The sequence below is a fragment of the Geotrypetes seraphini genome, chromosome 6, assembly GCF_902459505.1.
Source record: "Geotrypetes seraphini chromosome 6, aGeoSer1.1, whole genome shotgun sequence".
NCBI lineage: Eukaryota > Metazoa > Chordata > Amphibia > Gymnophiona > Dermophiidae > Geotrypetes > Geotrypetes seraphini.
The window spans coordinates 211,420,652-211,446,047 of NC_047089.1; the positions used below are offsets into that span (position 1 = coordinate 211,420,652).

Here is a 25,396-nt window from a genome sequence, read left to right on the forward strand (position 1 = left end):
TGTGTTAAGAGACTGTTCTTATGTTATACTACTGCTATTTATTATTTCTATAGCGCTGAAAGGCTTAACCAGTGCTGTACATTTAACATGTATTAGATGGTCCCTGCTCAGAAGAGCTTATGATCTAGTTTAGACAGACAAACAGGCGTTGGGGAGTTTCTCTCAGAGACAATGGTAAGATGGGCGTATGTATCTTATGGTGAGTGGGAGTTAGGAGTTAAAAGCGAGTTTTTAGCTTGGATTTCAAGTTTATTAGGTTTTTATATACCGCCTATCAAGATTATCTAAGCGGTTTTACAATCAGGTACTCAAGCATTTTCCCTATCTGTCCTTGTGGGCTCACAATCCATCTAACGTACCTGGGGCTATGGAGGACTGAGTGACTTGCCCAGGGTCACAAGGAGCAGCACAGGGTTTGAACCCACAACCCCAGGGTGCTGAGGCTATAACTCCAACCACTGCGCCACACACTCCTCCATACGGCTAGAGATGGAGCTTGACTTAATGACTAAGGCAGGCTTTTCCAACAGCAAGATAGACGGGATGGAGTCTGGAGTTGGCAGTGGGAGGCAAAGGTACGAATAGGAGGGATTTACCCGATGAAAGGAGTTTGCAGGAAGGAGCATGGGGGGGAGATAAGTGAGGAGAGAGGAGAGATATTGAGGGGCAGAGAGCAGGGCTTCTATGGAGCTGGAGAGTCGGAAAGACGTTTTCGACTGGTCCCCAGCAGTTGCTTCTTGGGTTGATTGGTCAGCCCAGTCTGTTTTAAAATTTTGGTTGCTGAATCGCGTCCCTGTCCTCTTTGCATGCGTTTTTCCTCATTTGCATGCACGGATTCGAAGCGGATCGCAGGAGAGGTCAGTGAATAGTGCAGGAGGGAAATCTAGTCGCAAAGGGGTTGCAAACCGATTGGTTTGCTTTGTGAATCTAGCCCATAGTAACCTCTTTTATTTATTTATTTTTTTACAAGATAAGCATACAGGAGCAACCTGGTTATTTTCTAAACCCTGGCTAATACATAAGAATAGGCACCTCTTAAGGAGACAATGAACTTGACAGATCTGACCTTTAGATGAAAAGTGATCAAAGGTTTGGCAATCAAAGGGAGGGGGAAAATCATCAGAGCTATATAGAGAAGACTGCCCCAAAGAGAAACAGAAGGATAGAGGGAAGGAAGGAGAAAGGGACAAAAAGGACTGGGATATGAGAAACGTCTAACTTTGCAGTGACACAGAAGCGGAACCTTCACAACTACAGGAAGAAGCCACCAGAAATGGGACTGCAGAGGTCCACACCAGCTCTGGAGCTCCTCTCCTTGTGCCTCCTCCTCTGGATACAGGAAGGTCCCTGTAAGCCAACTCATTTGGCACAAGTCAAGAAAGGGTCCCCACCAACTAGCCAAAGGCTGAAGACTGTAGCTAGCGTGTACAGGATCAGGCATTCCCATCCGGCTCTCAGATACCCTCTCTATATGATACAGCTCTACAAATCCTTCACTATGGGCAACCATTCGGGCTTACCACTCATGGATTATCCGGTGCTGCAGGAGGCTGACACCGTCCTCAGCCTCTTTGCCAAAAGTAAGAGCTCTCCATTCTCTTCACAGTAGATCCCTAATGATTGTACAGAAAGGAACTGTAAGTTTGATATTAATCTGTTCAACTGTTTTTTCTTTAAATTGAGAATCAGCTGAACTTATAACTGGTGTGGGTTTTTTTGGATGCTATATTTAATACATTTTGGGATAAAATGTCTTAAAGGTTTTAGAGAGATGGGGGAAGGGCTCTATGGCAATAAACTTTTAAATTACTAGTCAACTAAAATTATTCTTTTCCATATGACCTGGAATCATAAAATATGTATGGAGGAAGTGTTACACTATGAAGATGTGACTTAATTAGCACTGGCATGAAGTAATATTGCTTCCATTCTAATTCATTTTTTTAAAAATTTTATGGGGTATTTTTAGTTATCTTAAAAATACCAGTTTACACTTCTTCAGAGTTCACTTTTCCTTTTTTTTCTGTTGCAATTTTAGAATGTCGTGGTGCGCTTTGAAATGTAGTTTTATGCTGTGCATGTGGGGGCATGCAAACTGTCTACTGAGTTTTGTTTGTGTTACAATGACAGATGATGGCTTATGGGACATAGGGTGCTACAATACTTATTCATTAGTTTTGTGGATTGGAGCGCAGACGTCTGTAGAGCAAAAGCCTACATAGAAGCTCAATCCACATCTGGCAAGATACTGGGGGTGGGAGGGGTGAGCTGGGGGGTACTTTCGGTCAGCAGATATGTAGAAGAGAAAGCAATAATAGCCTTCTAACATACCCCCCTCCTTTACTAATGTGTAGTGTGGGTTTTAGCGGCGGCAGTAACTGCTCCGACGCTCCTAAGAATTCTATGAGCGTCAGAGCAGTTACCGCTGCTGCCGGCGCTAAAACCCGCGCTAAGGAGGGGGGAGAATTAACTATTTAACAGAGGCAGGCTGCATGCTTTCATATGCCCTGGCAATGCCCATTACTATCCAGAGATCCACAGACATGCTTCTAGGAGTGAAAAGGCCACAACTTTATTATCATAAAAGCACCCTAGGAAGCGGCCGAGCTGTTAGCATTCTAAGAGTACTTCGCCCCGCTTTACCCACCAGCTAGGGAGCTTGACTAATAGTCCCTGCAGTAGCCCACCTTTTATCACTCTTTCCAGCTAGGCCTCAGCCCAGGTTCATTCTAAATCTGTCTTGCATACCTGCTAGGTGGACAATTCCTTGCCTGTGTAGGCATGGCAGATCCTCACTTCATGGGACCACACTCTTTCTTTAAGGCAGGATGCTTCAATACTCGGGTGCCTCCGCAATTTTTACAATGAGCTTTATTTGGAAAGTCCAGCCTGCATCTTAAACTAGCTACAAATTCATTACAGCCAAATGCTATACTGCTCATTGGACAAAGTACATGGAGCACCCACGCTTATTATTCTGCCCCTTTTTGACAACCCATACGAACTTCCTAAAAACAGGGAAGAGAAAGGCTGACCTTGATGTGGGGGGGGAGGGGAAGTCTTGACCCCTGACGTTCTTTAAACCATAATTCGGGCCGTTTGCGAATGCACCGCCCCTTCTCCAACCCCCAGCCAATCAGACTTAGGATTCCCCTTCTGTCGTTCGTCACATCTGATGTCACCATTGGGGCAGGGTGGTCAGAGAGAATGGGCAGGGCCTGCACCATGCTCCCTCAACAGCAGCCGTCAAGTTACTGATGGCATACTCGCTAGAGAACTCGGGGCCTGAAATTTAAGGGTACACATATGCCTGAAACTCTCATAGAAATTCATATAGGTACCCAGTATAAGAGGCTTGCAGCAAGCCTCTAATTAGGGGCCGCTCTAGTACCTGCATTGCTCATCCAGGGTCCAACACCTCTCTCCCTCTCAAGCCCAGTTCCCATGTCTGCTCCTTTCCTCTTCCCCCCCCCCCCACACACACTTTTCCAGTTCCAGCATTTCTCTCTCCCTATGGTGTCAGCTTAAACTGAATTAGCCATCTCAGCCCCTATGACAGGTCCCGCCCTCACTGACACAACTTCCTGTTTCCACAAGGGTGGGACACATTAAGGAAGGGGGCAGACACTGGAACCAGAAGGAAGGGGAGGTGAAGAAATGGAAAGGAACAGATGTTGGAAATAGGAAGGAAAGGAAAGAGGACAGTAACTGGTAGAAAAGACAGGGTTCTATCCCAGAATCAGCATTTCTACTGGCATATCCTAGATATAGGGAAAAACCCAGCAATATCTTCAGCACAGACCCTGTGCTAGAGGTAATATATTCTTAGTAGAAATTCAGCTTATAAGAGAAGCTAACAGATTCAAGACTGCACCCTCCTCTCTGCCTCACCACTCCTTCTGCATCCTCCTCTTCTTCCCTGCCCCCATGTTATACTCCCTTCCCTGTACCTCTTTAAATCTTTGCCAGTGCGAGCAGCTTCTCCAGCCTGCTGCTTATGCTGGTATTGGCTTTCCCTCTGACATCACTTCCTGGCCTCATGAACAGGAAGTGGTTTCAGATGGGAGCCAGGTTGATGTGAGCAGCAGTTGCTCGTGCTGGCAAATATTTAAAGAGGTACAGGGGTAGGGAGGGCACGATTATGGTGTGGGGGGTGGAGAGATGCCAGCAGCCCCACCAAGACAGCACCCAGGGATGTCTGACCCTCACCCCCTTTTACTATGCAACTGTCTATGCTTTTTCTATAGATGTGGTGGCTAAAGATGGAGCCTATTTCTTCACAGAAGAGAGAGAGTATAGTCATATACTTTCCCAATGCATTCTGGGTGTTTGGCTTAAGAACACACACTCTCACTGTTCACATGTCCAAGATAAGCCTTCTGCACTACAGCCATGCACACTAAGAACTAGAAAATCCACTTACTAAGCCCTCAACAATGTACACTACTTACATCTTAAACAGCACTTTGTTCACATGAATATGGGGACAAAACATAGGCATATAGAGATGAAGGAGATGCTGCTCTAATGAAAGGGTGGGAGAGGGACAGACAGGAAGAGGTGCTGGATCCAGGAGCTGGAGGGAGAGGGAAGGGAAAGATACTGGACCAGGGGCAGTGGCAGGGTTGGGGGTGAGAGTAGAAGGGAGGGAAAGAGAGACTGAGACTGCAAGAGAGGGGAAAGACACTACACCAGAGGAGCCCAAAAGGTCAATAGCAATCAACCAGAAGATCGCAAGGGCAATGCGAGTTGATCATGATTCATTCATTCAATTTTCTATACCGTTCTCCCAAGGGAGCTCAGAACGGTTTACATGAATTTAATCAGGTACTCAAGCATTTTTCCCTGGATGTCCTGGTGGGCTCACAATTTATCTAATGTACCTGGGGCAATGGAGGGATTAAGTGACTTGCCCAGGGTCACAAGGAGCAACGTGGGTTTGAACCCACAACCTCAGTGTGCTGAGGCTGTAGCTTTAACCACTGCGCCACACGATAGACTCCCTGCTTCGCCAATGTTGCAAAACCAAGCCTATGCAGCCACTGCACAAGCGCTGGGCCTACAAGCCTCCTTCCCGACGTCAGAGGAAGTTCCGAGCCAGTCGCTGCATGGCTGGCCCGGAACTACTTCTCCGACTTCAGAATTGATGTCGAGGGGGAAGGCTTGTGGGCCCAGTGATTGTGCAGTGGCTGCAGGGCTTGGTTTTGCGGCATCGGGGAAACAGGAAGAAATCAGCGGCAGTGGCTTTGGGTGGGGGGGGGGCAGGGAGAGAGAAAGAAAGACACAGAAAGGGGAGCAGGGAGAGAGAAAGACAGAAAGAAAGAAGAGGCAGGGAGAGAGAGAAAGAAAGAAAGGGGAAGGGGCCGGGAGAGAGGAAGAAAAAATTTAAAATTGGGGGAGGGAATGGAGTGTGTTGGGAGGCAAGGGGCAGGCAGGGAGAGAGGACTCATGGGAGGGACAGGGAGAGATGGTTGAGGAATGGAATGAGGTCTGGAGGAGAGGAAGCATGCAGAAGGCAGAAAGAAGGGAAGAAATATTGGATGCACAGTCAGAAGGATGTGCAACCAGAGACTCATGAAATCACCAGACAACAAAGGTAGGAAAAATGATTTTATTTTCAATTTAGTGATCAAAATATGTCCATTTTGAGAATTTATACCTGCTGTCTATATTTTGCACTATGGCCCCCTTATACTAAATTGCAATAGCGGTTTTTAGCGCAGGGAGCCTATGAGTGTCGGGAGCAGCGTGGGGCATTCAGCGCAGCTCCATGCACTAAAAACCTCTATCATGGTTTAGTAAAAGGAGAGGGGGTATATTTGTCTATTTTTGTATAGTTGTTATTGAGGTGACATTGCATATTTTAAAGTCATCTGCCTTGACCTCTTTGAAAACCCCCCGAATATAAATTATAATTAACATTTTCTGTGTGTACAGTGTGCTTTGTGCTTTTTAAAATTTTATTTTTGGTAGATCATTTTGACTTGGTCATTTTAAAAGTAGCTCGCAAGCCAAAAAAGTATGGACAACTGTGCACTAGACCCAAGAGGGGGATATATAATGGACTGGGGGTGGGGATGGAGAGAGACTGGCCTGAGAGTGGAGGTTGTGAGGTGTGGGAGGAAGGGAAAAGAGAGAAGAGAGATAAAAAGACAGAGAAGAGATATTAAGTATGGAGAGGGGACAGGGACACAGAAAAGTAATGCTGGACAGAGAAGAAATAGGGTCAGGCAGAGTTAATGTTGGACATGGGGAGTGGGGATACTGGTCACAAAAGGGATATGGGTTCGGGATGGAAATACAGGACAGGTCAAGATAGGGATGCTAAAGGAGAGATGCTGAAAATAGAGGAGGATAGGGTCATTGAGAGGGCACGTGCTAAACATAGATGGATGGAGGGATGGATGGAAGGAGTGATAAGGCATAGGGACAGGGATACAGAAATTACAGAAGGGAAATTCTGGACAGGAAAGAGCAATGCAGAGGGGAAATTCTGGACAGGACAGATAGCAATGCAGAGGGAAGATGGATGATGGACATAGAGAGAAAATAAAAATCAAATGGACAGGAGACCCTGCAAAAACAGAAGAAAAGGAGAAATGAGACACTGGGACCAAAGCAAATGGAAAAATAAAATGCTCAGGCAACAAATGTAGAAAAAATTATTTTATTTTTAATTATTAATTGTAATATGTCAGTTAAGATTTCTCTATTGTTCACAGAGTCTGACTTCCTGACTTTCCAGTTCAGGTTCTTGCCTTCATACCTCTATTACTGATCTGTGTTCCTTTCATATTTGTTAAGGGAATATCAGGGTTTTGTGTGTGACTAACAGCAGTGATACTAAGGGCTTCTTTTACTAAGCTGCGTTAGGGCTTTAGCGCGTGCTACATTGCCCTGCGCGCTAGACCTTAATGCCAGCATTGAGCTGGCGTTAGTTTTTCCGCATAGCATGCGGTAGTTTCCTGCTTGCGCTAAAAATGCTAGCGCACCTTAGTAAAAGGAGCCCTAAGGAATCCTCAATTTATGTAAACATATATATGTTCATACAAAACAGATCTACAATAGAGAATGACACGGTGACAAAATTCATCACCGTTCCCGTCCCTGCGGATAACCGCGGGAAATAATCCCATGTCATTTTTTAGTGTCTATTTCAGCCTCAGTCCTTCTACACCAGCATTCTTCAAAGCAAAGCTTGCGGGTCAGTGGTTATGGCCATTCATACTCTGATTCTTCCCTCTCTCCTTAAAGAATGACATGAAGATGGTTTACCGCGGTTATCCGTGGGGGACGGGAACGGTGATGAATTTTGTCACCATGTCATTCTCTAATCTACAATCTAATTTCTTGAGGAACCCCTGAAGAGAGTTTGAGGATCCTTAGGATTCCAAAGAACCCGATTTGGGAATCACTGGAAAAAGGTGTGATATTCTGCTAGCATGTAATACTTGTTTATTACCAGGCTCCCTTGTTTCAGTCGTGTTGGTTTTCTGTGTTTTTTCAATAGGTAGAGTCATTGGCATTTTAGGCATGGTGTAATATTTACAATGCTGCCTTTTCATGCATAAGGTTTTTGCTTTTTGAGTCTTGAGAGTTAGCACTGTTATGGTACAGCAATCTGTTTTTACACAAGTTTGTGCACAGTGTTTTCTAGTGGAGGGAATGTGTGTTTGCCTTACTGAGGTGAAATCAAAACTTTAATCTAATTTTAGTATGTCATATCATCAGATAAGGTTTTTGACAATTTTGCAGAATCTGTTGGGTGTTGAGGTGATTGTCTCTATAGCATATGTATGGGATATTGCCCAATGAGGTATCTTTAAATAGAGTTGAATTGTTTCCATAGGTCAAGTGTTTGAAATAATTTTATTTATTTTTATTTATTGGTACTTTATATCCAAGTATCCAAACGGCATTTATGCGGTTCACAATACAAACTACGTGTACAATCTTATTATAAACATAAAGTACACACAAAACATATTACACAAAGAAGAGTTAAAAATATGCAACATGTCATCCATGAAGGCTCGAGAAGGCATTATTTGTCAATAACAGTAGCTAGCAGCCCTTCCTTTGACTTCAGCCAATTTACCACCATTTCAAAATTTTTTTATTTTTAAATTTTCAATAATGTTTACAAAGAAACATAACAGGATATGGAAACATAGAAACAAATCATTTTACATAATTATCATTACAAAATCAGAAATTCCATCTAGCCCTCATTAAATGGAGAGATGTACTATTAATAACAACATTTCAAATTTATACATAGAATGTAGTGCGAAAAAATTTCACTCATTGACCTTCAATTTCACTTATTGGGGTGGTATATGTCACTCTTCTGAATGGGTCACTCTTGGCACCTCCACTAAGAGAATAGTTAAGCTCTGGAATGCATTGCCAGAGGTTGTGGTAAGAACGGATAGCGTAGCTGGTTTTAAGAGAGGTTTGGACAATTTTCTGGAGGAAAAGTCCATAGTCTATTATTGAGAAAGACATGGGGGAAGCCACTGCTTGCACTGGATTGGTAGAATGGAATATTGCTACTCCTTGGGTTTTGGCCAGGTACTAGAGACCTGGATTGGCCACTGTGAGAATGGGCTGCTGGGCTTGATGGACCATTGGTCTGACCCAGTAAGGCTATTCTTATGTTCACTACTCCTGTGCCCATCAATTTCCTCACCCCTTTCTTTCCCCACTCCCTGATGTCTTCCAACTGCACTGTGCAACCAAGAAGCTGATCTTTCTTTCTACATTTTGTCAAACAATTAAGGACTCAGGCCCTGACCTGTCCTGACCCCACCCACTTTAGCCTCCCCAAACACCTGATCTACCGACTGCCTATGGAAATTCATCCGGATGTCTTTCTCTTGTCTTCCAGATTGCCTTGAAGTGGCCAATCGCTGGACTCTCTACTTTGATTTATCTTCTGTTTCCGGGAGTTATGAAGTACAGTTAGCAGAGCTACGGGTCCACCTGCCTTCTTTCTCCCAGTCCAAGAATGTGACTGTGGAGGTCTATCACAGCAATGAACGGAAGTGTGGAGAGAATCAGATCTGTCAGGATAAACGTTACCTGGGCACCTTTAGCACCAACCCTTCCATCCACCCCAGCTCTTCCTGGAAAGTGTTTAATGTTACTCAGATGCTCAAGCAATGGATCCATCAAGGCACTGGTCTCCATGAGAGAGAATATTTCCAGATTCACCATTTGCTGGATGATGCCCAGGAAGAGAGAGCTGAATCCGACAGCAACTCTATGGGGTTGACGGAAGAATGGAAAGAAACGCAGCAAAAGAATTACTCCACTCCAGGGCCTCACAGCACTATGGACAGAGTAATGCTGGTCATCTTTTCAAAGGACAAACCTTCAGGCCCCTCTTCTGAAGGGCTTAGCTTGATCAAAGTGGCCCAGAGGTCCAAGTACGTCCTTTTGGATATTGCAGATGTCATGGGAAACCGCAGACATAGAAGGAACAGAAAAGAAAGACATCGCATTAAAGTGGGGAACCCCCCCTCTAGACTGACAGAGGATGGCAAGCCACTATGCAGGAAGGTGGACATGTTGGTGGACTTTGAACATATAGGCTGGGGCAGCTGGATTGTGTACCCCAAGAGGTATAATGCCTACAGATGTGAGGGGATCTGTCCAGCTCCTGTGGATGAGTCTTTCAACCCAACCAATCATGCATATATGCAGGTAAGATATCCTTGAAGGTCCAAAGATCTTTATTCAAAATTCTATAGAGTGTACGTTGAAAACACCTGATGCCTGCCTTAATAAATTATAGCACCCTATGGCCTTTTCACCACTATTCTCTTTTGTCTTTTTTGTTAAATTAAAAGCTTTCCCGCATAAGTGTTCTCCCAATCCTTTTATAAGGGAGGAATTTTAATGCTGAATATTGAGTAAGTGCTGAGGCTTGGTAGAGTAAAGTTAAACTGAGTTTTCTTCAGTCATTTGGACAGGACAGCTACATAGCTGATTCGGACATATTCATAGCCAAGTTAAGCCTCTCCTTGTTCAACAAGAAAAGCAGCACTACACTCCCATGCATTCACATGGGGTAAACCAGAATAGCTCCCCTACTGGGATGGAGTTGTATGACCACAATAATTGTAGCGGTCACTGGAATCCTTAAACTGAATTGCTGCTCTCCATTTCCACGATAAGATACATTGTAATATAATATAATATCCTGTTTGTCTGTCTGTTTAGATTGTAAGCTCTTTTTGAGCAGGGGACTGTTTTCTTCTTCTTTGTGACTGTATAGCACTGCGTGCATCTGGTAGCACCATAGAAGTAATTAATAGTAGTAGTAATAATATGAGGGTTCCTCAAAAAGATTGCACACTTTCATATTTTCATGGGAAATGGTTGAGGCATGAGAAGTGGTATGAGAGTGGGACGCTAGGAAAAATGTATCGCCCAACAAGTTGATTATGTGGAAAAGTGATGCAATTTGCTTTTGAGATATTTAATAAATAGTGTTTTAAAAAAATAATAAAAGTGCGGAAACTTTTTGAAGATCCCTCGTATACAGTAATGGTACTTGCAAGTCTGACTTTCTCAAGGTTAGAACATAACTAGACGGTTAAAAAAAAAAAATCTGTTCCTACTCTTGGATTGCACTGACCCAGAGGCGTACGAAGGCGGTGTGGGGGAGGTAGTCCGCCCCGGGTGCAGACCATGAGGGGGTGTTTCTGGGTTTGGCGTCATGGTCCAGGACCTTCGCTGCTCTGTTGGCATCAGGCCTTCCTCTCTGCAGGTTCCTGCATGTGTTGGAGCAGGAAGCAGGCGGGACAGGCAGAGAGGAAGGCCCAACACCAGCAGAGCTGCGAGTTAAGGCTGCCGACAGAGAACTCACAATACCTCTGGACCTGCCTTCAAAAAAAAAAACAGCAGCGGTGGCAGTGATGACACGGCAGAGAGAAGCTCTGGTGGAGCAGACTGCAAACAGCCCATTTGGTGCTGCTTCTAATGGTCATCCACTATTGCTGCTGCAGTTGGAGGCCCAAAGGAATAGAAAATCTCATGGTGGGGGGAGGGATTTGGTCAGGACCAGAGGTGCTGCACAGGGGAATTGGAGGGAGGGATGGAAAGATGCTGCACATGGGGGGAGACAGGAAGGATTGTTGGACATGGGCTGGAGAAGAGGAAGGGATATGCAACAAAGAGGTAGAAAGGGGTGAGAGGGAGAAATCCTGCATATAGTAGAAGGAAGGGAGACATGCATGGAGAAGAGAGGAGAAATGTTGGACATAGAGTGAAAGGCAGGGAGAGATGGTGCATGGGGAGAGAGAAAGAAATGTTGCACATGATAATGGAGGGGAGGAAGGGAGAAATGCTGCATGAAGGGGAATAGAGAGGTTTGACCCAGAGCACGAGGCAGAAAAAGATGGTAGAAATGTTGGATATGGCAATGGAAGGGAAGGTACTGAGATAGAAGATGGATGATGAGCACAGAGAAAGAAGAAAATGTCAAATGGGCGGAGACCCTGGCGGGCGAGTTAACAGAAGACAAACAGAAACTAGAACCTGGGACCAACATGATTTGAATATTGAAATGACCAGACAACAAAAGGTAGAAAAATTAATTTTATTTTCTATTTTGTGATTACAATATGTCAGATTTGAAAAGTGTATCCTCCCAGAGCTGGTGTTAGACAACGAGTGTGAGTTAGGACCTAGCAGAGAGAGAAAATGTCTTTTTTGTTCATTTTGTTTACACCACAGCGCAGGCATGGGGTTGGAGAGGTTGTAACCCTATGTAATGTTAAACTGTACCCTGTTCTGAGCTATTTGGGGAGGATGGGCTATAAAAATAAATAAAATTGCTAAAAATATTTTTTTATATTCGGGGGTGTTAAAAAGTGATTGGTTCTGGATATCACATACCCTAGGTATGTCGCTGCACTGACCAGCTAATATACCAGTGCCTTCCTATGTGAAAGCTTCTGGAATGATCAGCTAGCATCCTGTGAAGTAAAAAAAAAAAAAAAAAAAAAAGAGGAGGGAGATAGTGTAAGGTAAAAATTGACAAGAGAGTTTATTCAGTAGGGCTGTGCTTTCATTTTAAAGGAAATATCAATGCCTCCTATTTCCTTTCCTTTCTTTTTTAAAACAAATATCTTTATTATTTATTTGTAAAACCTACACCACATTCCTTTGGGTTCCAGGATGATATACAAAAGAAGTAGGAGATAAATGGCATGTTGTTTCTTTTTATAGAGAAATGAATACCACCACTGCAAAACTTCCCACATCCATGCAGTCCAAATTAGGCAGGAGTGGCCCCCAGTTGCTCCTGTCTCACTGTGGCAGTGCTCTAGTATGGCAGGGACTGGCCCTATTTTGAAGTAAAGCATCAGCAGGGCAAGAGTGACTGGGGATCTCTTGTCCCATTTGGGCCCCACAGATGGAGAAGGATGAGGGGGAGGGGGAACGACATCTGCTCACATCCAAGGAACTTTTGAACAGATTGATGGGGGAAGGGGCTATGCCTGACTGGCATTTTTTTTTGCAGCATTTTAGTACATTTTTCATTCATTTTGTTTATCTCGTTTCAAACAAAGCAGCTCAGCAGAGGCGATACTTATGTACTTTTTGAAGTTTTACAACTACACTCAAAACAGTTTACACCCAGGTACTTCAAGCATTTTCCCTATCTCACCCGGTGGGCTCACAATCTATCTAATGGACCTGGGGCAGTGGAAGATTAAGGGGCAAATTCTATAAGAAGCGGCCAAAAGTTAGGCGCCGATACAGGCACCATTCAGCGAGATTCAAGCACAATTGGGTGCTGCTTAGTGAATCACACTGAGCGGAATTATTTTGGATGTACCCAGTAAATAGGCCAGCTCTCGGCACAACTAAAAGTTAGGTGCCCGTGCGAGCGCTTAAGCACACTTAAGTGATTCTGTAAGAAGGCGCCTAACATGTAGCCACACCTGTGCCTAAACTTCACAGCGCCTATGTTTTGGAAGGCCGCCTAAATTTTTAGAGGCGCCTTGTTACAGAATCGCTCTTTCTTGCTTGGCGCCTATGTTTCATCTATGCGCACACCTTCATTATTCAGAGGCATCGAGAATAGATAGCAAAAATGTAAAACAATTTTTTAAGCGGGTTAAGATCTTAGCTCACCTTTAAATTATTATTATTATTATTCGGTTATAATAAACCCATGCTCCAAAGAGTTTATTATTGTCTAAGGGCTCCTTTTACAAAGCCGCGCTAGGGCCTTAATGCGCAGAATAGCGCACACTAATTTGCCGCGCACGCTAGCTGCTACCACCTCCTTTTGAGCGGGGGGGGTAAATTTTTGGCTAGGGCGCGCTAATCCGGTGCGTGTGTTAAAAACGCTTGCGCACCTTTGTAAAAGGAGCCCTAAGTGGATACTAAGCAAACAGGACATAAAGAGCTCCTTTTACTAAGCTGTGGTAACTGTAAGTGCTACCGGTAGCATGTGCTTAACACTACTTTTTTTTTTAAAATATATTTTAATTATATTTTTCAGATAAGAACATAAGAATTGCCGCTGCTGGGTCAGACCAGCGGTCCATCGCGCCCAGCAGTCCGCTCACGCGGCGGCCCCCAGGTCAAAGACCTGTGCCCTAACCAAGACCAACCCTACCTGCGTTCGTTCTGGTTCAGCAAGAACTTGTCCAACCTTGTCTTGAATCCCTGGAGGGTGTTTTCCCCTATAACAGCCTCTGGAAGAGCATTCCAGCTCTCCACCACTCTTTGGGTGAAGAAGAACTTCCTTACGTTTGTACGGAATCTATCCCCTTTTAACTTTAGAGAGTGCCCTCTCATTCTCCCCACCTTGGAGAGGGTGAACAATCTGTCTTTATCTACTGAATCTAATCCCTTCATTATCTTGAATGTTTCGATCATGTCCCCTCTCAATCTCCTCTTTTCAAGGGAGAATAGGCCCAGCTTCTCTAATCTCTCATTGTACGGCAGCTCCTCCAACCCCTTAACCATTTTAGTTGCTCTTCTCTACATCAACTACATAAAATTCGAATAACACAATAATTGTATCCAACAATGCAATATAATAATGAAGACAGTCAAAAAAAGGAAAAAAAAACCCCTAAAAACAAAATTAAACATTCAGTAAAACAAAGGGCTCCTTTTACTAAGAAGTGTTGGGGCTTTAACGTGCGGAATAGCGTGCGCTACGTTGCCGCACGCGCTAGACCTCAACGCAGGCATTGAGCTGGCGTTAGTTCTAGAAGCGTAGCGTGCGGTAATTTCCTGCGTGCGCTAAAAACGCAAGCGCCCCTTCGTAAAAGGAGCCCAAAAGGTGTAAGAGCTGCAGACACCAGCAATATGGTTACGTTTTCCGATTAAACACAAGTGATTCCACCATTCGTGAAAAATTGAGATGAAATATGAAATGGGCCCCGCGTGATGATTTCTGCATAAACATATCTCATTTGAAAACACAACTTAAAAGGCTTTACCCTGGGACTTGCTCAGGTGTCCTGCGGGTAAGGGCTCCTTTGACTAAGCTGCACTAGCGGTTTTAGCGCGCTCTCATAGAGCTGGCATTGGTATTTTTTATGTAGCGCAGGGTTAGCACGCGTGAATCTTTTACGCATGCTAAAACTGCTAGCACAGCTTAGTAAAAGGAGCCCTAAGTTCCAAAGCTACCCGTGCACTAAAAAATATTTTAAAATTTTTCTGGCAGGGGGAAGGTCTGGGGGCATTATCGCTTACAAAATAGGGGTCAGTAAGTGCTCCCTCAGCAATTCTTTTTAATGGTCACATGCTAATAGAAAAAATGGAAAATCAGCCATTTGCCAGCTACAGTAAAAATGGCCTTAGCATAGTCATCTATTCCTTTATCATATGAAGCCATTATTTGTGGTACGTTGTTACAGGTAAAGCCTGTGTTAGATAAATACAAAAGCCGTCTTTTATTTATCCTGACAGCAATAGCTATTCAAATGATCACGAGACACTGGAAATGTCATGACAGACTTAATTACACATTCTGGTGGACAAGTGTGTGTAACACATACAAATATGAAAGAATGAACGGGGAATGCTTGGGTTTTAGTAATGCATTTAATAAAATATGGAGCCTGTTGACTGCATTTGTTAATACGCAATAATAGTAATGTATTTTTCTTTCTTAGATTTCCTTACACATCCAGGGTGGGGGGGAGGGGAGGGAAGGATATTTTGAGGAATTAATTATTTGAGTATAATGCTATATAAATAATATGATTTAATGTATTCATAATTGAGAGGGGGTGGAGGAAATGGATGTTTTTGCTATTCTATTTCTGTATTGTGGTGCATTTTATGTAATCTTCTAATGTTATATTATTTGTAATGCATTGTTAAAGTTTGAAAAACAATAAAGAATTTATTTAAAAAAAAAAAATGGCCTTAGCAAGTGGGAAAACCCTATATAAAGGCATGATGAGGTCGCTTTTTGCCACAGCTTAGAAAAGGACCCCGAAGTGACTTGCTTAAGTCACAAGGAATGTTCACTGGGGAGTAAAATTTGAACCACATTTTTATGGGGCTTAATCTATTGGGGCTTTAACCCACTGCTCCTCTTAATAAGACAGATCTAAAAGTGAAATATTATCAGCTCTCACACTTCAACAGCATTTTGCTGCTCTTCGGGATTATTGTGGGACCCTGTGGTAGGACATGGGAGAAGGAAAGTGGGTGTAGACTGAAAAAGGGTCTGCTTGTTTATCTATCAAAAGGATGGAGCACAATAGAAAAGTGACAAGCGTTGGGATAATTAATTGTATACAGTTTGGGTTTGGTATGCCTTAATTGGAATGTTTTATGTTTCTTGTACTGATCATTTATTTTTGAGCTACAAATTAACACTATGGAATGTGACCGATCCGGGCAGGTCCGATGGATTCACAAACCGGCAATATTCTAATGGGGCAATCGGAGGAACGCCCCCAGCCGCCGAAACGGATCGCTAGTGTGCGATCCTGACATATGCGCAGACCATCTGTAGAGCTTACAATCTAATTTAGGTAGGACATTACAGGGTTGGGGAGATTATGGTAGAGGAAATGATACATTGGGTAAAGGTATCTGACAGCAGTGAGTGGGAGTTAAGAGTTGAAAGCAGTTTCAAAAAAGTGGGCCTTTAGCTTGGATTTGAACACTGCCAGGGATGGAGCATGACGTACTGATTAACAAAATACACGTGTGCAAGAAAACCACCATCAACACTGCTTCTTCCACATATAAATTCAGCTGCTTAGATATCAAAGCACCAATTTTGCAACTTCAGCATGTGAGTACTGGTATTTCCATATGCGGGTGGCCCATTTTACCAACATATTCGTATAGGACCTATTTCTATATAGTCTCCCCCCCAAAAAAAATCCACGCTGAAAAACCACGCTTAGCTCTGTTCTAATTTTGTCTCGAGTTAGGCACTTGGGTAGTGCCAACTCCCATGATTGAAATTTAGGCGTGGCCATTTATACTAACTAAAACCTGATGTGTGCCTCGAGCATATTCTAGAACAGTGCATACAGCTTATAGGAACACTCAGGACCTATCCAAGCCACTCCCCCCAGCCACAAACCCTTTTGAGGTCCATGTGGCAGAATTTACCTGCACAACTTAAAAAAATATGCTTAGCAAGTTGTAATTTTTAATTAGAGTCAATTAGTGCAGATAATTGCTTGTTGAAAGCCAATCGGCGCCCCATTGGCTTGCTAACCAGTTAAGAGGAGAGTGTAATGCAGTGGTTGGAGCTACAGCCTCAGCACCTTGAAGTTGTGGGTTCAAATCCTGTGCTGCTCCCTGTGATCCTGGGCAAATCCCTTAGGCCCAAATTCTGTAACCAGCGCCTAAAGTTAGGCACCTATTTCAGAGGCGCCCCACTAGATAGGTGCCTATCTAAATTGAATAACAAGCTCAATTAAGCTTTTTTTAATCAGCACTGATTGAAACATAGGCGCCTAGCAAGAAAGAGCGATTCTGTAACAAGGCGCCTCTAAAAATTTAGGCGGCCTTCCAAAACATAGGCGCTATGAAGTTTAGGCACAGGTGTGGCTAGGTGTTAGGCGCCTTCTTACAGAATCACTTAAGTGTGCTTAAGCGCTCGCATGGGCACCTAACTTTTAGTTGTGCCGAGAGCTGGCCTATTTACTGGGTACATCCAAAATAATTCCGCTCAGTGTGATTCACTAAGCAGCACCCAATTGTGCTTGAATCTCGCTGAATGGTGCCTGTATCGGCGCCTAACTTTTGGCCGCTTCTTATAGAATTTGCCCCTTAATCTTCCACTGCCCCAGGTCCATTAGATAGATTGTGAGCCCACTGGGTGAGATAGGGAAAATGCTTGACGTACCTGGGTGTAAACTGCTTTGAGTGTAGTTGTAAAACTACAAAAAGTACATAAGTATCGCCTCTGCTGAGTCAGACCATGGGTCCATCACGCCCAGCAGTCCGCTCCCACGGCGGCCCCCCTCCCCAGGTCTTTGACCTGTAGTTGATCTTCCACTTAAAAACATTTTATTCCCTAATCGTTTGTTAGCTTGTATAATAACTATCTAACTATACCCTTCAATCCCTTTTTCCTTCAGGAAATCATCTAGATCCTTTTTGAAACCCAAAAGCGTACTTTGCCATACCACCACCTCTAAAAGCGCATTCCAGGCATTCACCACCCTTTGAGTGAAGAAGAACTTCCTAGCATTTATTCTGAATCTGTCACCTTTCAGTTTTTTTGAATGCCCTCTTGTTTTTGTTGCCCCCACTAGTCTGAAGAATCTATCCCTCTCCACGTTCTCTATCCCCTTTAAGATTTTATAAGTTTATATCATGTCCCCTCTAAGTCTCCGCTTTTCTAGGGAAAAGAGCCCCAGCTTCTCTAGCCTTTCAGCATATGGAAGGTTTTCCATGCCCTTTATCATCCTTGTTGCTCTTCTCTGGACCCTCTCGAGTATCGCCATATCCTTCTTAAGGTACGGCGATCAGTATTGAACGCAGTACTCCAGTTGCAGGCGCACCATCGCCCGATACAATGGCAGGATAACTTCCTTTGTTCTGGTCGTGATGCCTTTTTTGATAATGCCCAGCATTCTGTTTGCCTTCTTTGAAGCTGCTGCGCATTGCGCTGCCGGCTTCAAAGTTTTATCCATCAAAACCCCCAAGTCCTTTTCTAGGTTGCCTTCTCCCAGTACCATCCCCCCCATCGTGTAGTTATACATCAGGTTTCCTTTCCCTATGTGCAAAACTTTACAGTATACAAGTCTCAATCCGTTTCCCGTAAGTTGCACACCCAGATTGGAAGTGTGCACAGATTTGCATGCAGAACGTCAGTTGCCCTATATAGAATCCAGGGGATAATGAGCCTGCAGTTCTTTCTTTCAAAATACAAGGAGATTAAGGAGAATGATTCCCTTAATTCCTTGTGTCAGGGCCTGGCAGAAAGGAGTGTTTTTAGAAACTGCATGGTTCTGAGCTGGTGTGAAACCTGACAGGAAAAGATTTTTCTTAGATGTATATTCACTATGGGGTCCTTTTATCAAGCTGCAGTAGGGGTTTGACGTGCGTTAAACTGCCTGCCGCGCTAGCCGCTAACGCCTGCATTGAGCAGGCGTTAGTTTTTTAGCCGGCGACGGAGGTTAGCGCATGATGAAATGTCTGACGCGCTAACCCTGCTAGCACGGCTTGATAAAAGGACCCCTATGTAATTTGAGGCATATAACTATGTAGAATTTTGGCCAACTCAAGCTACACCTCCTGGAAATCTCCACCTCATGTAGATCTTTGTATATTGCCATTTACATAAATACGTGATCTTCATGTGTGAATGCCACTATTTATATTTATTTATTTATTCATTCATTTTTATAGCCTGTCCTCCCTAGGAGCCCAGAACAGGTTACAAGGATACATATACAAAGTTTTCAGGGATAGAGATACGTGCATTAGAGACAATAACATGTTACAGGATCAAAACACAAAACTATAGAATCAATAACTTACAACTAATAGAGAATGTGAATAATAATAATAATAATAATTTTATTCTTGTATACCGCCAAAGCCATATAAATTCGAGGCGGTTTACAGCAAGAGGCGCTGGATAATCAGCGAAGAGGTTACAATCAAAGTCAGCAATACAATCTTACATAATAAAGAATATGAAAGCTAAAAGTTCATGGGGTTACAGGATTGAATAAGAAGTGGTGAGTAGATTCTTAGTTAACAAATCGATTGAACAGACTTGTTTTTAATAGTTTTCTAAAACTGAAGTAGGATGAAGAGTGCGCAAAAATGTTACTAAGTCAGTCGTTCCATTTGCCTGCCTGGAAGGCAAGAGTTCTGTCCAAGAATCTTTTGTAGTGGCAGGCTTTTATTGTCGGATAGGTGAACAGATGAATTCTTCGTGTGGGCCTAAGATAATTTGCCAGATTGAAGTGGGAAACCAGGTAAGTGGGAGCCAGACCAAATCTTGATTTATAACATAGACAAGCGAACTTAAACAGGATTCACGCCTCTAGGGGCAGTCAATGGAGTCTTTGATAGTAGGGGCTTATGTGTTCCCATTTTTTCAGCCTAAAGATCAGTCGAACTGCCGAATTTTGGATAACTCTGAGTCTTAGAATGATTTTTTTGAAGGAACCCAAGTATAAGTCTGTGTGTGCATTTCGAGTGAGGTGGCGGTCCAAGGTGACTCCCAGGATTTTAATGGAGTGGTCAATAGGGAAGTCCTACCATTCAGGGAGATCAAGGAGTCTTTGATTTTGTCATTAGGGCTTGCCAGGAAAAATTTAGTTTTGACGGTGTTGAGCTTCAATTTGAATTCGGTCATCCATCGTTCGATTTCATTTAGAATGGATGATAGATGAATCTTTATCTCGGAGATCAGAGAAGTAAGGGGAATAACAATGGTGATATTGTCAGCATAGATATAAAATTTAACCTTTAAGCTAAGTAGTAGTAAGAACTTTGGCAAGTTAAATGCGCGCAAGACAAAAGCGCGTGGACAATTGCGCGTTGCGCTCAATTGTCTCACGCTCAGTTGTCTTGCGCGCAATAGTCGGTGCGCTCAATTGTCTTCGCACAATTGTCCGCGTGCTTTCGTCTTGCGCGCATTTGACTATGAACCACTGAGAACACATGCTTTGCAGAATCTAAGAAAATAAATCATAGAGACACGAGTGGGTATTAACATAGCTGCAGTGAACGGTAGACGAACTGGTTAGCAGGCACAGGTGTTCTGAGATAAGGTACATGGAAGCAAGGCCTGTCAAAGTTTGAAACCAGAATTGATCCGGTCCATGAAAAGAAGCGTCTTTTATAATAAAAGTCTAAACATGGCTAAATAAATACAAATGGGCAAGCTGTATGGCTGACATCTGGGCTATGCCTCTGCAGGAGACAGGAGTAATTGTGCAGACTGGGAGGGCCAATTGATCTTCTTTTTAGCCATTTGCTTCTGGTGGGAGTGAATGTGCTGTATTTTGAAGGGAGCTGGGGAAATTTGTGTTGGACTTGGGGGTAGACAGTATATTAATTGTTCAAACTGAATTCTTGGCAAGTAGTTTGAAACCTTTCATTAAAGCCTACCTAGAAATTATTTAACTACAATATCCTTCAAGGTCAGGTGGGAGGAGGTGAGCTGTTGTCTCGAAAATGTAGGGAATGCCTCTGAATAAGTATCATGCCAGCAAAGGCCTGCAATCGGCTCATATGTGGCTTAACAAATCCCTTAAATTCAACAGGGTTAATAGTAGGTCATATCAAATGATACCATAGGACAGTGGTTCCCAACCCTGTCCTGGAGGAACACCAGGCCAATCGGGTTTTCAGGCTAGCCCTAATGAATATGCATGAAGCAAATTTGCATGCCTATCACTTCCATCATATGCAAATCTCTCTCATGCATATTCATTAGGGCTAGCCTGAAAACCCGAATGGCCTGGTGTTCCTCCAGGACAGGGTTGGGAATCACTGCCATAGGATATACTATTCCTGTCAGTTATTTTAGTTACTGATTTCACCTGTTGCTGGAATGGGGGGGGGGGGGGGATAATCTTTTACAGTTTCACCTTACACAAATGATTCATTTGACCATGTTTCCAGAATCTCTAGAGTGGTCCCAAATCTTATGTGGCTGTAACCCCTTTTTAATAGGGAAAGACAAGCATATGACCCCCAGCTCTCCTTTGCTGCCTGTGCTGTTGATCCAGGTACTCATGTAACATTGGCTGCTGTGATAATTCCCCTCTTCTCATCGAGCCTGTGCCTGCCTAGTGACAGTATCTCTGTGTGGTCCAATAATGTGGGTTTTCTCTGTCACGGTTGCAATCCCAAATGTAAATTTTGAAACTTCACAGTTGGGAAAGTATAACCGCTCGATTAACTAATTTGCCAGCCCTCTCCCCAACCGAGTTCTTTAATATTAGCATTTGACCATTTTTGAGGCGGGGGAAGGGAAGAGTCAAAATAGGTACAAATACTGTATACAGTTCAGATAAAAGGAGCCGAGATTACCGAACTGGCACATATTACCTTAGTTTTCTGTATCTCATTTGTTTAATTATTATGTATGTTACATTGTAACCTGTCCTGAGCTTTTTGGGGAGGATGGGATATAAAATGAATTAAATAAATACATACCACTATGTAGTGTAGCAAAACTTTGTTTATTAAAAATCCAACATGTACATTACATTCTAGAAAGGGACCTGACATCGGCCATGTTTTGGCATGTCTGCCTACATTAGGGGTCCAACACCATCTGAATGTACTTGTATAAATGAGACCTGGTCAAATAATATGAATATAATTATGGAAAAACCAGCAACACTTAAATAATTACTGCATTTATAATCTTCAAAAAGTGCTCAGAGGTGTAAACTTGAGACCATAAATAGAGTGAGACCCAACTTCATTTGCCTCTGCTTCTCTCAATCATGACACTTTTATAAACACCCACATCCAACAGCTCTTCACTACATTTAAACAGTGAACTCTCAAAAATAATGCACTTATCTGCTTTAACTCTGCTGAATCTTAACTCTTCTGGGTCTTGACGCTTTTCGCTCAGAAAATCCAGCATTAAACTCCTTTGATAATTTCTTTTTCAAAAAAATGAATGGTCTGTAAAAAACAAACAAACCGAATAACATTTAATATATTGATATCAACAGTTCTTCAAATAACAAACTGATAGTAGGTTACGGTGACTACCGAGGGTAGCTCACTTCTGTACGTGCGAGGCGTGTGGAAGAAAATACAGTCTCCTATGACACAACGTGATCTTAGAATTACAGGGTTCTAAGTGACAATTTTCAGTATTTTTAACTCCGATGACTTCCGGGTTCTATCTGACATTATCTTTATATTATCATCATGTAGTATTTGGAGAAACTCTGTTCTGGTGTTAAATTAATAAATAAATCCGCACATGTCATTGAACACCAAATTGCTCCACAAACCTCCACTTCATATTCCTGAGAATGACTTTCGGTACAGTTAGAACCATGTAATTCTAAGGTTGCGACAAGGCAGCAGCTGAGGTGGAGTCAGGACTGATCCATGTCTCAGTTAGTACGAGCAGGTGGAGAGATTGAGAGATGAAAAAGTCATGGATGGAGGCAAGCTAGTTGGGAAAGGAGCGGGCATTCCATAGGGCACAAGAGAAGGGCAGGGAGGAGAGGAATAGAAATAAGGTTGGTGGTATTGTGGGTTGGCCTGCAGGAGTAGGGTGGACCGTAAAAGTAGGGTGGGAGTTGGTTGAGAGGATCGGGATTGGGGTTAATGTCTCCAGCAGAGAGCACAAGAAGGAGGAGTAAGGTACAGGTGAGGGTAAGGGAAGTGAGGTGGCACCTGCTGCTGCAACATGGGTGAGGTGCAAGCAGGGAGAGAGGGGATGATCGAATGAGAGAGAAAATGTTGGATCTTTAGAGCGGAGAAGAGGGTAGAGGATAAGAAGAAGAGAGAGTGAGTGGTGTGGTGTTAAGGAGTTCAGTGACTTGGGAAGAAGGGAGAGATTGGGGATGGTTAATATCAGCAGGAGCAGGAGCACGTGAGTCATAACAGTGGAAGAGGTGGGTGGGTGAAGGATAACCCGGGAGAAGCTTGGTTGTATACCAGTCTAGAGAGCAGAGGGACGCGCGTGAAGGTAGTGTGTAAGTGTTGTAAAGAGGCAGTGAGGATAAGGGATAACACTTTTCTGCTCGCGCCTGTCCCCACAAAACTGAAAAGGATCAGTCTAGAATTGCAGTCCCTTTATGAATCACCTTGTCATGTGATTCAGTGGAGTGGAGGAGGGGTAAGCCATTCAGAACAGGTAGGCAAAGCAAGGGAAGGGGTTACTCAATTTAAACCAGCAGGGGAAACCCTCGTCATGTGATTCAACCATCATTTGGCTTGTATTTTATTGTATGGGTCACTTGTGAGTGTACATATCCATTGTGGATTGCCTTTATGTTATTTGGATGCTTATTAAACAACAAACTGGTATGTCTGATCTCCTGGTCTACCATTTTTGTTTTCTGCTTCATTTATCTTGTGGATCCCTTTAGTGCCATTCAGAGAAGGATTAATTCATTGAGGGCCCCTAGGCACACATGTACACTGGGCCACCTGCTCCGCCCCACCCCACCATGCGCCCAGGCAGACACAGGAAGCTGTATCAGAGGGAAGCTTTGGGCAAGCAGCACCGCTTGCAAAATTACAGTTTCCGTTGCCTTTCTTACCTGCGTTGCTTGCTTGTCTTACTTTCCATCGATGGGTGGGGGGGCCGCGTTGCCGATTGGGGGTGGGGCCTGCATTGCCGATCGATGCTGGAGGGGCCCATCACCGTTTGGAAAAAACAATGTTGATGCCCCCCTGACCATTTCGGGTCCTAGGCACGTGCCTATTGGGCCTATTGGTTAATCCTGCCCTGGTGCCATTTGCATTTTGTTTTTTTGGGCCTTGCACAGATGCATTATATACACACCTGGGACCACTTTTGTTTGGATTTTAATAAAGGACGACTTTGAGACTTTAGATTCCTTGCTGCATTTTTATTCTACGCATTTGGTGTGACCCAGTCAGATGCTTTTTATATTATTATTTTGCTATTATCCAACATTATGTGGGTCAAGGTGTTGCCTTTTAAAAACCTTTTGAACAGAAAATACATTTCTCATTCACTCTCTCTCTCTCCCTCTGTTGCAGAGCTTGGTGAGTTTGTACCAGCCAGAAAAAATTGTGTGCCCTTCCTGTGTGCCTGTGAAGATGAGTTCCCTGTCCATGCTGTACTACGAGAATGATGAAGTGGTCCTCCGTCACCATGCCGACATGGTGGTCGAAGACTGTGGCTGCAATTAAAGTGGAACTATGTGCTTCACTGGGATTGGAATGACTTTGCTTACAAGTGCAAGTGTGCACACATTAATTTCAATAGTTAAATTCAGTACAGCCCAATAGTTTTGAACTCTGCTATTGTGAATGACAGCAGGTAAAAGACCTGAATGGTCCATCCAATTTGCCCAATATTCACCCTCATTACATAGTTTATTGAACGGTTCAGTTTCTATTATAATATGTGCACACATAAATCAGCTGTTGTTCTCATACAGATTGACGAGGGACCCAGAAGCAACTGGATGACAGAAGTTTCTCCTCTCTGTAAGCTTTGGATAAACCAAAAAGCTTGTCTGTAAAAGTTTATCAAGAACTTTGTAAATTGCTCTTCAGAATTTATTTATAGATTATCCAAATAGACAAATATATTTTTGTATATAAAGTCACAGCAAAAAAAATAAAAATAAAAATTTGTTAAAAATACAGTTGTATGCCAAAAAGAGTTCTGTGTATTTAGAATATTTGTTTTATGTTCAAAGGGATTATTTTTTAGTTAAAATTGTTAAGTAATGTGGTTGTTGTTTTGGTCTACTTAGCTATGAAGCTATAAAAAACATCAAATAAGTTAGTTCCTTTTCTCACTGACATGAAGAACAGAGTTTAACTCTCAAAAGCCAGACATATCCACAGTAACTCCACCTTTTAGAAAACCACAAAAGCAATTTTTAACGTAGCCCGGCGTACTGAAAGCTCTGCGCTGCTCCAGACACTCATTGAGTTCTTATGAGCGTCGGGAAAAGCGCAGAGCATTCAGTGTGCTGGCCTGCGCTAAAAACTGCTTCCATGGTTTTGTAAACGGTGGGGGAGGTAATTTGGCAATTTATTTACATAACATAACATAACTTTATTCTTCTGTACCGCCACAATCAAGTTTATTAGGATTTTATATACCGCCTATCAAGGTTATCTAAGTGGTTTTTTTTTACAATCAGGTACTCAAGCTTGTTCCCTATCTGTCCCGGTAGGCTCACAATCTATCTAACGTACCTGGGGCTATGGAGGATTACGGTAA

The 25,396-nt window shown here is 43.2% G+C and overlaps 1 protein-coding gene across 1 annotated transcript; it reads left to right on the forward strand.

The window, feature by feature from the left end:
- The first annotated feature begins 1,273 nt into the window (after positions 1-1,273).
- Positions 1,274-24,762, forward strand: LOC117362945 (nodal homolog 2-A-like). The gene is made up of 3 exons (XM_033950033.1): positions 1,274-1,580; positions 8,891-9,708; positions 24,196-24,762. The coding sequence occupies exons 1-3, from the start codon at positions 1,274-1,276 to the stop codon at positions 24,346-24,348; spliced, it is 1,278 nt and encodes a 425-aa protein (XP_033805924.1). The 3' UTR covers positions 24,349-24,762.
- The last annotated feature ends 634 nt before the right edge of the window (positions 24,763-25,396 follow it).